This window comes from Lactuca saligna, chromosome 8 (assembly GCF_052625555.1).
Source record: "Lactuca saligna cultivar CGN05327 chromosome 8, ASM5262555v1, whole genome shotgun sequence".
NCBI classification, from domain to species: domain Eukaryota; kingdom Viridiplantae; phylum Streptophyta; class Magnoliopsida; order Asterales; family Asteraceae; genus Lactuca; species Lactuca saligna.
This window is the reverse complement of record NC_136424.1, coordinates 103,444,912-103,459,705: the sequence shown is the minus strand read 5'-3', so window position 1 is coordinate 103,459,705 and position 14,794 is coordinate 103,444,912. Positions and strand designations below refer to the sequence as shown.

At 35.4% G+C, this 14,794-nt stretch overlaps 1 protein-coding gene across 1 annotated transcript; it reads left to right on the top strand.

Moving 5' to 3' along the window:
• Positions 1-8,533: 8,533 nt before the first annotated feature.
• Positions 8,534-11,803, top strand: LOC145009189 (protein DETOXIFICATION 16-like). The gene is made up of 8 exons (XM_078967868.1): positions 8,534-9,102; positions 9,207-9,751; positions 9,838-9,924; positions 10,088-10,144; positions 10,215-10,453; positions 10,998-11,116; positions 11,197-11,283; positions 11,562-11,803. The coding sequence occupies exons 1-8, from the start codon at positions 8,830-8,832 to the stop codon at positions 11,616-11,618; spliced, it is 1,464 nt and encodes a 487-aa protein (XP_078823994.1). The 5' UTR covers positions 8,534-8,829; the 3' UTR covers positions 11,619-11,803.
• The last annotated feature ends 2,991 nt before the right edge of the window (positions 11,804-14,794 follow it).

The window sequence follows — 14,794 nt, the reverse complement described above, 5'->3', positions numbered from 1 at the left end:
TTGTAAAACTAAAACGTTGGTATTTTTGTCTAGTTTCGAGACATGTATCCAAATAACATATTTTGGTTTAGATCTCACAAAAATGGTATAATAACTTGGTTATAACCATTTTTGTTAGATTATCCATATTGTGTTCATAAAAACCCTAGTTTTTATGGTTTTGATTTTATGACTTTTTCATGAGGACATCTAGCATGTTTATACTTGTTTTTCATATTTTTGTATTTTAAAGAAATTTTTACATATAAAAGTTCATAAAGCTTGATAATAACATCATTTCATGTATTTAGCACTTTTACACAAGAAGTAAGAAAACATGCATAACAACTTGTATAATAACACAAGTTTACTTGTGTTTTACTGTATTCTCCCTCTAAAACTTAGAAATCTCGAAAATAGAGGGTATGAACTCACATTATGGGTGTTTGTTTGATGAAAGAAAGGTTGTAGATGGAAGATCCAAGTCAAGAAGACTTGAAGAACACTTTGAAGATTTGAAGATTCTATGAATAGTAACACATGAAATGTGTGTAAATGAATTAAAACTAGTATATATGTATGTAAAATTACTAATAGATGAAGAAAGAACTTACCAAAACTTTAAGAACACTTGGAAGAGCTTAGGGCTTGAAGATTGAAGCTTAACTTGGAGAAGAAGAATGGAAAATGATGAAGATGATGGGGAATGAGAGTCTCTCGGCCATAAGTCTTAAGGAGGAGAGAGAAGGAGGGTGGGGTGGGTAGGCTGGTATGGGTGGGGTGGTGAAGGGGAACATGGATGGGACTTAAAGGTGGTCTAGTTTAGGGTTTGTTCTTGGCTTAATTAAGGGAGGTGTACCTTATGTTACTAGTTACTTTTTATAAAAATAAAAAGTGAAACTCTTATACATCTTATCATTTTTATAAAAATGGTGGAGTTTTTATAAAGAAATTAAGGTTTAAAGGATGTATAAAATATTTAATTTTAATTATAAAAATGCAAATTATTATAATAAATATTGTTATCAAATAGCAATACGTTACATTAATAGTTAGGTTAATTTCCAAGTTTGTTTCGTTAAGTTTTGGTGTTTAGACGGGCATAGATTCTATCGCATTTGGTGACGAATTCACCAAAAAGTTGTGTTTGCAGCCTTTCTTATGAATTTTCCATGTAGTGTTAGGTTTACGGACCCCATTACATTTGTGTTTCAAATATTATTTATTTCCAAATAATATATAGGTGAATTATCGAGTTGTTGTGTTACCAACCCTAATTAGGGTTTATATTTGACAATCTGATAAAAAGAGAGGTACTTTGTATTAATCCTTGTAAGTTGTATATAGGAACACTAGGAAATATAGTGTTTATCCTAAAACCCTAATACTAGTCGAGTTGACTAGGTTTACTTGTTGACTTTGTTGAATTTGGCTTACCCAAAATTGACAGTTGTCACACTATGTACCGTAGGCTATCACACACACACCAATCCATTATTTCCCTTATATTCTTCTTTAAAGTTTTATGATTCAGTGTAATGTACCATACACTGATGAGAACTTGACACATCTGTGTCGATGCGTATATCATTGTCTGTGATATATTACACACACCTATCCACTCTGGCAATTTTTCTTCTATTAAAAGAGATTTATGATTCAGCATACAAAACCAAACGATGATAAGATCTCGCAATATTATGTCAGTGAATGGTAGTTTAGGCCTACGTTATCAAGAGACATCACAATCTTACTAGACTACAAGTTAAAACACTATTATGTTCGACGTTAACTGCTGATGTCAAAAAGGGGGAGAAAATCTTAGTAAACCTAAAAATATTGCTACTAGAACTACAAAAAAAAAAAAAAAAAAAAAAAAACATTCTAAGGGGGAGTCGAGTCAAGCTGATGCCAACGTTCTAAGCTTGGCTCAAGCTCATTATCTATTCATCGGTTGTCTGTTATAATTAATAAATGTTTGATATATATATATATATATATATATATATATATATATATATATATATATATATATATATACACACACACGCACACACAATATTAGGGCTAACCCTAATGTTGTGATCATTGTGATCGTGGCTTTATGTATATCTTCTTTATAACAAACCCATATTCTTGGTGAAGATAAAACTCTTTCTTGGTGAAATAAAAATTTAGAGAACATCTATGTTATTTAATTTATTCTATTATTTTGCTTAGATTAGTTTTACGTTAATTACTCATACTTGAAGTGTATCCGATCGATACAAAACTTCAATTTCATTTTTCCATATGTATTAATTCTTTAAGTTGGCTTGAGAGTTGATTGCCATTTTGGGAGTTGATTTGCCTTCCGCTTAGTATTGTTATGCATGCATTCTTTCACTTCAATCCTTTATCCTTGTTGTTGGGGTATGAAGTCTTGTCCAACATGGAGCATTTAGATCACAATGGAGCAGTTGGGGTTCATGTAGCATGTGACAAAGGAATGGATCATGTTAGAAAGGAATGGTGCATACCAACTCACATGCAAATTTAACAAATTTTCAAAATTAATATATTTTTCATACGAGCTCCGTTTTTTACGTTGTTTATATTCACGCGTAGCTAATGATGAGATCTATAATTTTCATTTAGATTTTGTCGACTAATTCTCACTTTATTTTTAAAGCTATATTTTTAACAGACTTAAACTGTTAAAGCCAGTATGAAAAGCATTACTCTCTCATATGAATTTTGTTCTTGACTGTCTTTATATGTACATAATCATATGGATGAGATCTTCAACTCTTGTTTAGATTGTTTTTCCTAACAATCAGTTGATTTCTATTTTGTTTTCTGTGTTGTGCACTGATGCGCTGAAACTTCTAAAAATCACAACTTCCTCATACGAAGTCAAATTTAGGCGTTCTAAATGTGTACGGTCTCGCTTTTACGACTACTATGATTTTTTCAAGACTATTTATCCTAAATAGTTCTGTATCAAAAAGTTTATTTAATGTAATTGGTCATTTATACTGTAATATGAAAATGGGGTCTTACAACTCTCCCCCACTTATAGAGATTTCTTCCCTGAAATCCTACTCTTACGGGCTACGGCACTTTAGGATAATGCCTATATATTATCCTACTAGGGTTTCATGAGATCAACTTAAGATCTGGCCGACATTGCCGCAATGAATTCGTCCATATGTACTCATTTAGCCGTAGAACTTCATTTTCTACCGTATACGTAATCTCGAATCCGTGTGAAATCTTCCCAAAATTGAGAATTTGTCGGTCTGGACTTCTAGAATTTACATGTAACGTTCAACGATTTCCTTCAGATGTACAATGTCGATACCATCAACTGGTTATGAGGTGATTAACTATGGAGTTTTATCTATGACATCCTAACGGAATCCACTTTCCAAATCATGTTACTAAAGAGTCTTACGACATATCTTAAAACACACATGAATCTAGATTGCATTTGGTTTTTTTACCTAGTTCAAGAGTTCCATCATCCTAAAATTTAACCAAATTTACTACAACGGGTTTACTATCTTAAAAACCTTGAAATCAATACTCTAATATTGGTGACAGACTCATAAATAATTTTTGCCTATCTTCCAGCCTACTAGATTATAATGAACACCAGGTCACCTAATATCTCTCTCGCAAGGCTCTAAGTACATTACCTATATGGAGGTACAACTATTGTTCGAGCAATTCATTTAGGGAACGTCGTGACACTTATCCAACTATTAGAATTTCGATGTCAGATTGTTGTTATCATTATCCCCCGGGTCTGAAGACTCGCGGTCAACCCTTCAGTGGTCTTAAAGACTCACAACCATTATTTGACTGTCCTAAAGGAACCTAGTCATCCTCCTTCCTTGATATCTACTTATCACAACAGATATTGGTTTTTTTAACTTTTGCGATTATAGGTCCTTAATCTACATTGTATAGGTGATAAAGTCTAACTAGAGCCTTATGTCAACCTATAAACATTGAATTCGATCCTAGTTTTCTATTAATTCTTAAGCTTATCGACTAATGGAATAACTAAACTAAACACGTAGTCTACTCCTATGAGTTTCTAATTATACTTACGAAAACATTCTATCATTTCCTACTGCTAAAATCATTTGGCGTGGGCTAATTAATTTCTTCTAAAAGAACCAAAACATCCAAAACGACGCATAATCAATCTTCCAATGCACATGTTGGGATTTTCTTCAATGAAAAGGAGCCTTTTGAGGTTCAAGAGCCATTCGTCCCATGGGAAGATACTAAGTCAAAGTGAAAGGGAAAAATGACGACAAGTGGTTCGGGTGACATTGACCAACTAACAATCAAAATGGACAACTTGAAATCGCCATTGGAACAATATTTGATGGTTGCACAAGAGAAAGAAAAAAAGCATGCTACGAAGATCTTAACGAGAGACACTAACGATCTCACCAGATGCGAAAAAGAAATTGCAACAAAAGCGAAAGACGAGGTTGCAAAAAATTATAACATCTAGTTTTCGTTATTTTACTTTCATGGTTTTGTTATTTAAATTTCTAGGTTCGTAAGTTGAAATTCTATATTTTTTTTTGTTGTCATGTAATTTTCATTGCAAGTTTAATGAAATTTTAGTTTTTTAAAAAATAATATGTTTGAAATGTTTATTTTTTATATTAATTAATTTAAAAAAAAATAGCATAACAAGTGTAACAACCTACACCTTATAAATGACAGAATTTTAAAGGAGTGTGACAAATTAGGTGGTATATATATATATATACTCGGACGACGGCTTCGTCACCTAACTTGCCCCGCCCTATAGGCCAACACTGGTTCTACCCTTGTTCATTTACCTTTATCAACTCAGAAGAAATTTGCAACATGGATTGAAAAAGAAGATTTTGAAATGCATGATACAATGGAAGTAAAGGTTTTCTTTTAGTGATTTCTAAAAAATGAAATTTCATATAGCAAATTACATACCTAGCAACACACAAAAAAGGATGGAACGACTGTTCATAATATCACTAATAAATTTTCGTCAAGACCTTTTATACTTATGATTGCGGATGTACGCACCATGCAAATTCGATGGGGTCACATAGCAATATAGTATGTCTGGATCTCCTTCCACCTCACCACTACACACCTTCATATCATTAGTATCGATCCTAAAAAATAAAATATTCTTAAAAGTTCAGGATGAATAAGAAAAAAATAACCCTTATCTTTATTATAATTTTATATTTTTAAATAAAAATATATAATAAAAATTTTGAACCCTATGTAGCTACCCACTTTGCCCCCCACTAAGTCCCATGCACACCACCTTATTGTTGGTATGGTCTCCATGTTGAAACACCAAAGATAATAGAAGAGAGAAAAGCAAGGAACAGACATTGGTATTTAGCGGTTGTGGCTTAGGCCATTCCACGTGGCGTGGCTCAGTGTTCCAAAACTCGACTTAAGCGGACGATTAATCAGAATCGGGTAGGGGTCGCGACCCCTAATTAGGAGTGAGGCAACAAACTCGGAATCGATCAAACTCGGTCAAAATCGAAAAAATTCGTAATCGATCAAAATCGGAAAAAAAAATGGAAATTTAGACTTTTTTTAGAAAAAAAATATATAATTGTTATTGTTATTCATCTATTTTGTTATAATTTTTAATAAATTTGTTAAATATGATATATATATATATATATATATATATATATATATATATATATATATATATATATATATAGTTTTTTAAAATTAATTTTATATAATTTATCCAATCCGAGTACTTTTCGAATACTCTCCTCCTTGACCAAATACTCATTGTGCGTTAGTCGGCCGCCTTGGGAACGCCTAACGAGTTTTGTAACATTGGTGTGGCTCTAGGTCAGCACACACCGAAACCGAAAGCGACCTGGTGTACACGTCGTGGACCTCCACCGCATCACCACCACACCAACCAGTGTGTCAAATAACGGGAAATATGATTATATCATGTGGAAGTGGTGATGACATGACACTCAAAAACAACATTTTGGATGTGGTGGAGATAACGGTATACCCACAAGCCTTTAGCTAGATATTAATCAAAGAGAATAACATTTATAGTGAACAAAAATCATTTTTTAACTGTAGATAACGAACCTTTATCATTCGAAGAGATCAAATCACCAATCTGGGCGTGTGGCTCGGATAGGGCTCCCGGGCCTGACGGTTTCTCTTTTGCTTTTCTAAAGAAGCACTGGGAGGTAATTGGTTGTGACTTCTATCTAGCAGTTAAGCATTTTGAAGCCACAGGGCTCATTGATGAAGGATGTAACTCATATTTTATCACTCTAGTCCCAAAGGTCCAAGACCCGATCACTCTAAACGACTTTCGCCCTATCAGCCTAATCGGATGTCTATACAAAACGATTTCAAAGGTCCTAGCTGAGCGGCTAAAAAGAGTAATCCATCATGTGGTTAGTAAAGAACAAACAGCTTTCATAAAAGATAGGAACATCCTAGATGGGCCTTTAATCCTCAATGAAGTAATTAGCTGGTTAAAGAAATGCAAAAGAAAGTGTTCATATTCAAAGTTGACTTTGAAAAAGCTTTTGATTGTATCAGCTGGGATTTCTTGGAGTCGATCATGCAGCAAATGAATTTTGGGGATAAATGGAGAGCCTGGATCCGTGGATGCTTAGCTTCAGCAAAGATCTCGGTTATTATTAATGGTGCAGCAACAAAGGAATTCAGAATGGAGCGGGGTGTGAGACAGGGGGATCCGCTGTCCCCTTTTTTATTTATCATAGCCGCTGAAGGACTTCATGTAGCCCTAGAATCGGCAAAGGAAAAAGGTGTTTATTGCTGCGTTCAGCTCCCTTATTTTGGTCCAACAATCTCGCATCTACAGTATGCTGACGATGTAATATTTTTGGGATCGTGGTCGTTGGAAAACACTAAAAATCTGATCAGAATATTACGGTGTTTCGAGCTAGCATCGGGGCTCAAGGTTAATATGTCAAAGAGCAAAATATACGGGCTCGGTGTCCAATCCTGTGAATTAGATTTGGTGGTTCGCAGCTTTTGCTGCTCGATCGGTTCATTCCCGATTACATACCTTGGTCTCCCAGTTGGTGTGTCGATGGTTCGTGAAACTCATTGGAAGCCCATTGTCGAAAAATTTCAAGCGAAACTTTCGAGATGGAAAGCCTCCACCTTGTCGTTTGGGGGTAGATTGACTCTATGAAACTTTGTTCTAAGTAGCCTTGGCTCCTTTTATTTCTCGCTTTATAAGGCCCCTGCAAAAGTACTTAAATCCCTGGAAAGAATTCGGATGAAATTTTTCTGGGGCGGGAGTTTGGAAGCAAGTAAAATGGCCTGGGTTGCTTGGGAAAAAATTCTAGCATCCAAAGAAAGAGGGGGACTCGGGGTTGGCAGTTTGAAAGCCCAGAATATTGCTCTCATGGGTAAATGGTGGTGGCGATTCAGAACCCAACCGGATAGCATTTGGGCCTTGGTAATTCAAGCCATTCATGGTTCAGAGGGTGGTTTGGCACGGCCAAAGGCCGTTAGAAGAAGAAGCAGCTGCTGGGGCTCGATTGCTTGCCTGCCTTCAGTTTTAGAAAAAGATCAGGTGCCTTTTCTTACTTTCTTCCAAAACTCATTAAATCTTGATGGTTCATACAAATGGTCATGGTCACTTGATCACTCGGGTGTTTATACTGTGTCCTCACTACGAAAGGATATAGATAACCGGACCCTGCCCCATAGTGATGCTGTTTGGAATTGGAACCCGCTTGTCCCGGGTAAGGTAAACATTTTAGCCTGGAGAGTCAGTCATGGTAGGCTGCCATGCATGGTGAATTTATATAAGATTGGTATCAGTTCTTCATACTTATGTCAAATGTGTCATGAAGCCACAGAATCGGTTGACCACATCTTTGTGGGCTGCCCGATTTCAAAAGATGCATGGGCACAGGTTTGTAGCTGGTGATGGTTATTGGGGAATTATCCAAGCAACTGTAGGGAGCTGCTAAAATGTAAAGAATCTTTAGGGGGTCATAATACACTGGAAAGGATTCATGAGGCTATAATGTTGGTTTTTTTATGGGTAATTTGGAGATACAGGAACAACAAGGCTCACCGCTCAAACCAAACCTCTGGCTCAAAATCGACTTTGGCTTTCGAGGTACAATCATTTTTGTATCTTTGGATCAATGCGAGGAATCGGAAGGGAAGGAAGCTTAGGTAGCTCGAGTGGTGTTGTGACCCAATATTGGAGTGCTATGGCAGGATGCTGTTGAGACTATTTGTACCTCCTAGCTTCTGGCTAGAGTTTTAATTTTTAATTCATGCATGCCGTTCTAAAAAAAAAAAAAAAAAAAAAAAAACTCTAGATAACAAAAAAAACATAAAAATACAAAGGGCCATTTTTGTAATTTAACTAAAAGAGTAATTTTCAAGAATGTATATAAAATGTTATCTCATTAAACACAATGAATGTCTATGCAGAAAGATGCTCTGCTTCATTCCGCTACGAACAAGAAATATCCAGTTGGCTACCACTCAATGTCAACAAAAAACCCTTTAAACCCACCACTTTCCTGGAAATACTTGCTGATACTATCATAAATCCCACTATAAAAGTATCTAATGTGGAAAATTACACTTCCACCCATTATAAAAAAAGAAACCAAAAACGATTTTGTTACTAACATACAAAGCATCTCTCACCACTTGTTCTTCAGTCTACTCAAATCGTTTATAAAAACAAAATTGTATCTTTATCTCCATTCGTCATCGTTTTGATATTTTTCAGTATCTTTATTCGACCCTGTTCTTGTAGTCTCCCAAAGAGTTACCAGAACAATGGAGGAAGAAGGGCTTGCATCGCCACTTCTGAGTAATCATGTGAATCAAGAATCAGAAAAGAGAGCTCGATCATATTCATACACTAAAGATGAGATATTGACAGAATTTAAGAAGCAGTTATACTTAGCAGGGCCTTTGATAACAATAAACCTATTGATTTGTGGGTTATCGATGATTTCCGTCATGTTTGTGGGTCACCTTGGTGAGCTCGCTCTCTCCGGTGCTTCAATGGCGACTTCTTTTGCTTCCGTCACTGGTACAAGCTTGATGGTTAGTTCATCTTCTTCCTTCATTTCATCGTCTTGTTTACATGGTGTTGCAGATATCAACCAATTTCCTAAACCCAGTTCGATTCTTGTTTCAATGGTGAACAGATTGGAATGGGGAGTGCTTTAGACACATTCTGTGGACAATCATATGGCGCAAAACAATATCACATGCTCGGAATCCATATGCAGAGAGCGATGATTGTTCTTTTATCAGTGAGCATTCCTCTTGCTTTCATTTGGGCAAATGCAGGATCCTTGCTTGTTCTCCTAGGACAAGATCCTGAAATCTCAGCAGAAGCTGGACTCTATGCTCGATTCATGATCCCTAGTCTTTTTGCAAACGCATTACTTCAATGCCATGTTCGATTTCTTCAATCTCAAAACAATGTCGTTCCGATGATGTTAAGCACTGGGATTACAACGCTTGTTCATGTTCTTGTTTGCTGGATTATGGTGTTTAAATCTGGGCTCGGAAGTCGAGGTGCAGCATTAGCGAATGCTGTTTCTCTTTGGGTTAATGTTTTGTTGTTGGCGATTTATGTTCGGGTTTCTCCTTCGTGTAAAAAGACTTGGACTGGTTTCTCGAAAGAAGCTTTCTCTAACATTCCGACATTTTTGAAACTTGCAGTTCCTTCTGCAGTTATGGTCTGGTAATTTTCATGATCAATTTATTTTTTTTCATAAAGCTTTTCGAATCCACCAGCTTTTTTCTAAAAGTATGTAATTGTTTGAACAGTTTGGAGATATGGTCGTTTGAGATGATGGTGTTGTTATCTGGTCTTCTTCCAAATCCTCAACTAGAAACCTCGGTTCTTTCTATCAGGTTCATTAATGGTTTACTTCATGTTATTTCAGAAAAGGAAAATTATGTTTTTTTAAGTCTTTTGACTGAAAACGGTAAAAAGTTTTTTGGTTATTTTTTGCCCTTCTTTATATTCTGAATTTTATAATCTTATTATGGCTAACAAGTTGAGTTTTCATGGCAGCTTGAATACGTGTTCAATGATTTACATGATTCCTCTAGGTCTAAGTAGTGCCACAAGGTGATTTTTTTCGCGAATAAACTTGTTGGAATTCACATTCTTTTGTTTAATATTTTTAAATTGTTTGCAGTGTAAGGGTTTCAAATGAATTAGGTGCAGGACGAGCACAAGCAGCACGTTTAGCGATACGTGTTGCAATGGTTGCGGTAGTGACTGAAGGGGTTTTGGGTTCAATGGTCTTGATTTTTGGGAGAAAACTATGGGGTTATTGTTACAGTAATGAAGAAGAGGTGGTGACTTATATTGCACAAATGATGTTGCTTATTGCCGGATCTCATTTCGTTGATGGCATCCAATCCGTACTTTCAGGTGACAATAGGTCAATTAACTTCTCATTTTCGTAGTTAGGTTCCGTTTGATAGTTTCTGTCTCGGAAAGTACTCATTGGTAAAGTGCTGTCTGAGAAAGTTTTCCGACTAGGAAAGAAACCATGCTGTTTGATTGTATATCTGATTGACTGTGTTGAATGATGAAAAAAAGTAATAATTCAATAAAAAATAAATTTAAAAAAAGTTATTTAAAAAAATTAATAATCCAATAAAGAAAGAAAAAAACGAGGTTTGGTGTATAATTGTTTTTCCAGCCCATTCAACCAGAAAGATATGATTTTGGGGCTTTCTGGGAAAAATATATCTTACCAGCAAAGATTTCAATGGCATATTAGCTCATGTTAAAAATACATGTACTTCTTGAAAAAAACTATCATATGCCTATTTGATGTGAGATGGCTACTTCCATTTGTGTTTATATATATATATATATATATATATATATATATATATATATATATATATATATATATATATATATATATATATATATATATATATATATTGTGATTTGAAATTGGTAGGGGCGGTTAGAGGGAGTGGACGACAAAAAGTTGGTGCAATTGTGAACTTAGGAGCGTATTATCTAATTGGGATTCCTTTAGCGATCTTGTTTGCTTTTGTACTTCACATGGGAGGAAAGGTAGTGAAATTTTCATCTTTGATCACATTTTAATGTTTTTTCAAAGATTTCTTTTATTTAATTTTATGTTTGTTATGTAGGGATTATGGTACGGAATTATTGCGGCATTATTTGCTCAAGCGTTCTTTCTTTATGTTTTGACATTATGCACAAACTGGGAAAAGGAAGTAAGTTGGTATTCTTATTTGATTTTTTCGGTTTTATAAATGATGTTTAAAATATATTTGATACACACAACATATATTATGAAGAAACGGAAGGAAAAATGAGTGCAAATTTGTAAAATAGTTAATGTTTAGTGGAAAAAGCCTTCTTTCACTAATTTAATTTCTTATTAAGTCGTTTTTTATTTAAACTATACATATTTTATGATATGTAGCTGAAATTTGACTACATGTAACATTTATGTTGTTTAATCGTGCATTGCTTCTTATTAAATTTGTAGGCAAAGAAGGCCAATCAAAGAGTTTATGAGTCTATGGTCCATGATGAAGTATCATAGCGAAGGTAAATAACGAAGAAATAGCCTTCAATTTGAAAAGAAACATCGACCATCATGATGAAGTATTTTTATGTTTCTTTTTCGTGATTTTTTGTCGAGATTGAATGGTTTCTTGTATTTTATAATACAACGATACATGTAGTGTGAAAGTTGGCTATCCTATAATACGTTTTGGATTGGTTAAATTCTTAGATTTTAATGGATTTGGATATAAAATTCGGTATAATCCATGTCCGGAACAAAAAATATATATAAGGACATTAAATTAGAAGTGTTTTCAATTAATTTGTTAAATTCTTACGTTATGGATTGGTAAATTCTTACATCTCCGTTCAAATTAATTTGTTTTCTCAAATTAAATTCTGAATGAAGTTAACATGAAAATGTGAATTATACTAAATTCAATGTAGATCTTCCAAACCAAACCAAACAAATTTCAATTTCTTCAAAATCTAAAACCCCCTAAATCTAAATTCTTTGCCGATTTCAAAATCCTATGAAGATAATCATACAATCCAAACACCCCCTAAGGGTATTAGTGCTTTTGATTTTATAACTGGCTTTTCAATTATACAAATGGATCTTTACAAGCTAAAGATTATTAAAGTTTGAGACTACGAGTATAAACCACGCCTTTAATTAGCTAAATTAAGTTTTTCTAATCATTTCATATATTAAGTACTACTTCAGGTCTATAGAGGAGCATTTGAAGCAAGTAGAGGCTTAACAGATCAAAACAAAGAGAATTGAAAAATACATGCATATCATAAAATTACGTTCTCGAGCTTTTTAATTAGTCGTGTAAAACTACAAATTTAGAAAAGCTGAGTAAAACTCGCAAAAACAAGAATGGTTGTTTTGGTGGTTTCGTAATTTCTCCTACGAATTTCATAGTGAATAGAGCAAAATTGATGGTTACTTTGGAAAATGTTTGAAATAATTTGTTTTATATATTAGGAATCGTTACTTGGTATGTTTGGTGCAGGAAAACAAAGTTGAGGGGCTTGATTGTCATATGTTCATTCTTGTGGACTGCAGAGCTCATAGAGAAAGAATAAAAGTGTGGAACACGCGGACTTTGGGTCATCCAATCCGGATCCAGTTTATTGATCATTAGTTTTTAAAGACCATTTTTATCTTTCTTCATTTTTTCATTTTTTGTTAATTGTTACACGCTCAACCCATTTTTAATCAGGGATATAAATGTCATTTCACAATAGTATCCCTCTCTTTCCTTTGCAAATGGAGAATGCAGTCACTACACTCTTCTTCTCCTTCCATCTTCTTCCCTCTCTTCTCCCTCCCCTCCTTAAAAACAGCGTTTTACTCTGTAAGTTTTCTCTCGTGTTAAAACCGATTCATATCAGAGGAAACCCAAAATTCCTCTCATATCCTTTTCTCTCGTGAGTTTTTATTTTGTAATAGTTTTTGTTCACTGGTTCTTCGTTGATTTAGAGCACTGTACAAGTGTTCTTCCAGTTTGTTCTTGTCAAATTGTTTAGTGCTACTCTTTCTTTTGTTCATGGGTTTCGCTATTTCTTTAGTTAGTAAGTTTTTACTTTGTTTATGTTTCTTACCGATCACCGAGGAAGACGAAAGGATCCAAAGAATACGGAAACTTCGCGTCAAAATCAGTGGCAAACGTCGGTTCCTCCGGTTGCATCGCGTCCGTACCGATGAACCCATCGGTATCAGTAGCCTTCAATGGGGGAAAGGGAGGAAGCAAAGGCATTTACGTGAAAAAATCCTGAATAAATTATAGTGACAAGCAGATGGTGTTCGACGGCCGAACAACGGCGGAGGAGAAGGCGTCGGCCGGAGAGTGGGTACAAAGAGATTTACAAGGGGCAGAGGGTTCGCGATGTGAGTTACAGCAAGAACACCATGGCGTATGACAATGGTGATGATGGTGAGTAAGAGTATGTGGGTTTTAATCGAATGGTCTATGTAGGTAATGAGTATATGATAATCTGTTCTTATGGATAAAAGATTCTGCATCTCTTTTTTGTACTCTAATATATTTGTTGAGTTGTTTCTGTAATGGATCATCTGGTCATTGATCTGATCCCTAGAGATGTTAGAAGGAATTTTGTAATCAGCACTTTATTTAATGTTTCGTGTGTTAAATTCGTTTTGTATTGCTTTTTCATCGTCCCTTTCTTAAATGTCATTAAAAAAAAAAGATAAATTGCATCAATGGTACCTTTGGTTTAGGGTTATAACTCTTAAATGTCATTAAAAAAAAAAGATAAATTGCATCAATGGTACCTTTGGTTTAGGGTTATAACTTGATTTTTTTAAATGTCATAATGAATGTTTCGGGCCAAGTCTTGGTTTTGGATCTTGGAGGTAGGCCCAAATAGGTAGTTGGGCCTAGTTTGGAAAGTTGGGCCAATGTTGGGCCTTGTTATATGGACTTGGATCATAGGTTTGGTTTTGGGCTTTGGCCCCAAATTAGAGGAAAGCAATTTGGCTATTATTGTATGAGTGATTCTTGGTCAAGATTTATCCTCCCGTGTGTTCACTTATTATTTGCTATTCTGGATAGTTCGGGATTGTCGGTGAGACGGTGGTTCTGGAATCTGCTTCTTCAGTTCAGATCGGCATTTCAAGGTGAGTTATCCTCACTATTTCAACAGGGTCTAAGGAACCAAGATCGGTCCTTTCTCGGATTATATACTTGTATTGGTTTGATATGCGTATTGATCTGTTAGATTGGTGTCCTGGTAATAAGGATGGTACTATGTTAGTGACCTGGTTTAGGTCGGTATTTTGGTATATAGCATGGTACTATGTTAGTGATCTGTTAGGTCAGCATCCGGGATCGGAGGTTGCTATGTTATATGATCTGTTAGATCGGTTTGATATATATGGACTATTATGTGATTAGTTATTATATGTGCACATGGCTGTTTGTTTGGGGTTGGGTTGAGCGCGGGTCCTGCTTTGTACTGTAGGCCAACATACCCAGGGCGAACCGGATAGACTGCAAACCCAGAAGGGTACATTGTCAGGTCGAAGGCCTAACGAGCGGTCCAGATAGGCTGAAGGCCCCGCGAGGGCGGTCCAGACGTGCTGAGGCTCGGAGAATGGACTAGATAGACTGAAGGCACGGTACGGGCGGTCCATTCATACTTTAGACTCAGAGAGTGGACCAGGTGAACTAAAGGCCTGGT

Coding starts and splice junctions, on each gene's coding strand:
- LOC145009189 (XM_078967868.1), top strand. CDS start 8,830: ATGGAGGAAGAAGGGCTTGCATCGCCACTTCTGAGTAATCATGTGAAT. Junction 10,454..10,997: donor CATCCAATCCGTACTTTCAG/GTGACAATAGGT, acceptor TGAAATTGGTAG/GGGCGGTTAGAGGGAGTGGA. Junction 11,284..11,561: donor GCACAAACTGGGAAAAGGAA/GTAAGTTGGTAT, acceptor TTAAATTTGTAG/GCAAAGAAGGCCAATCAAAG.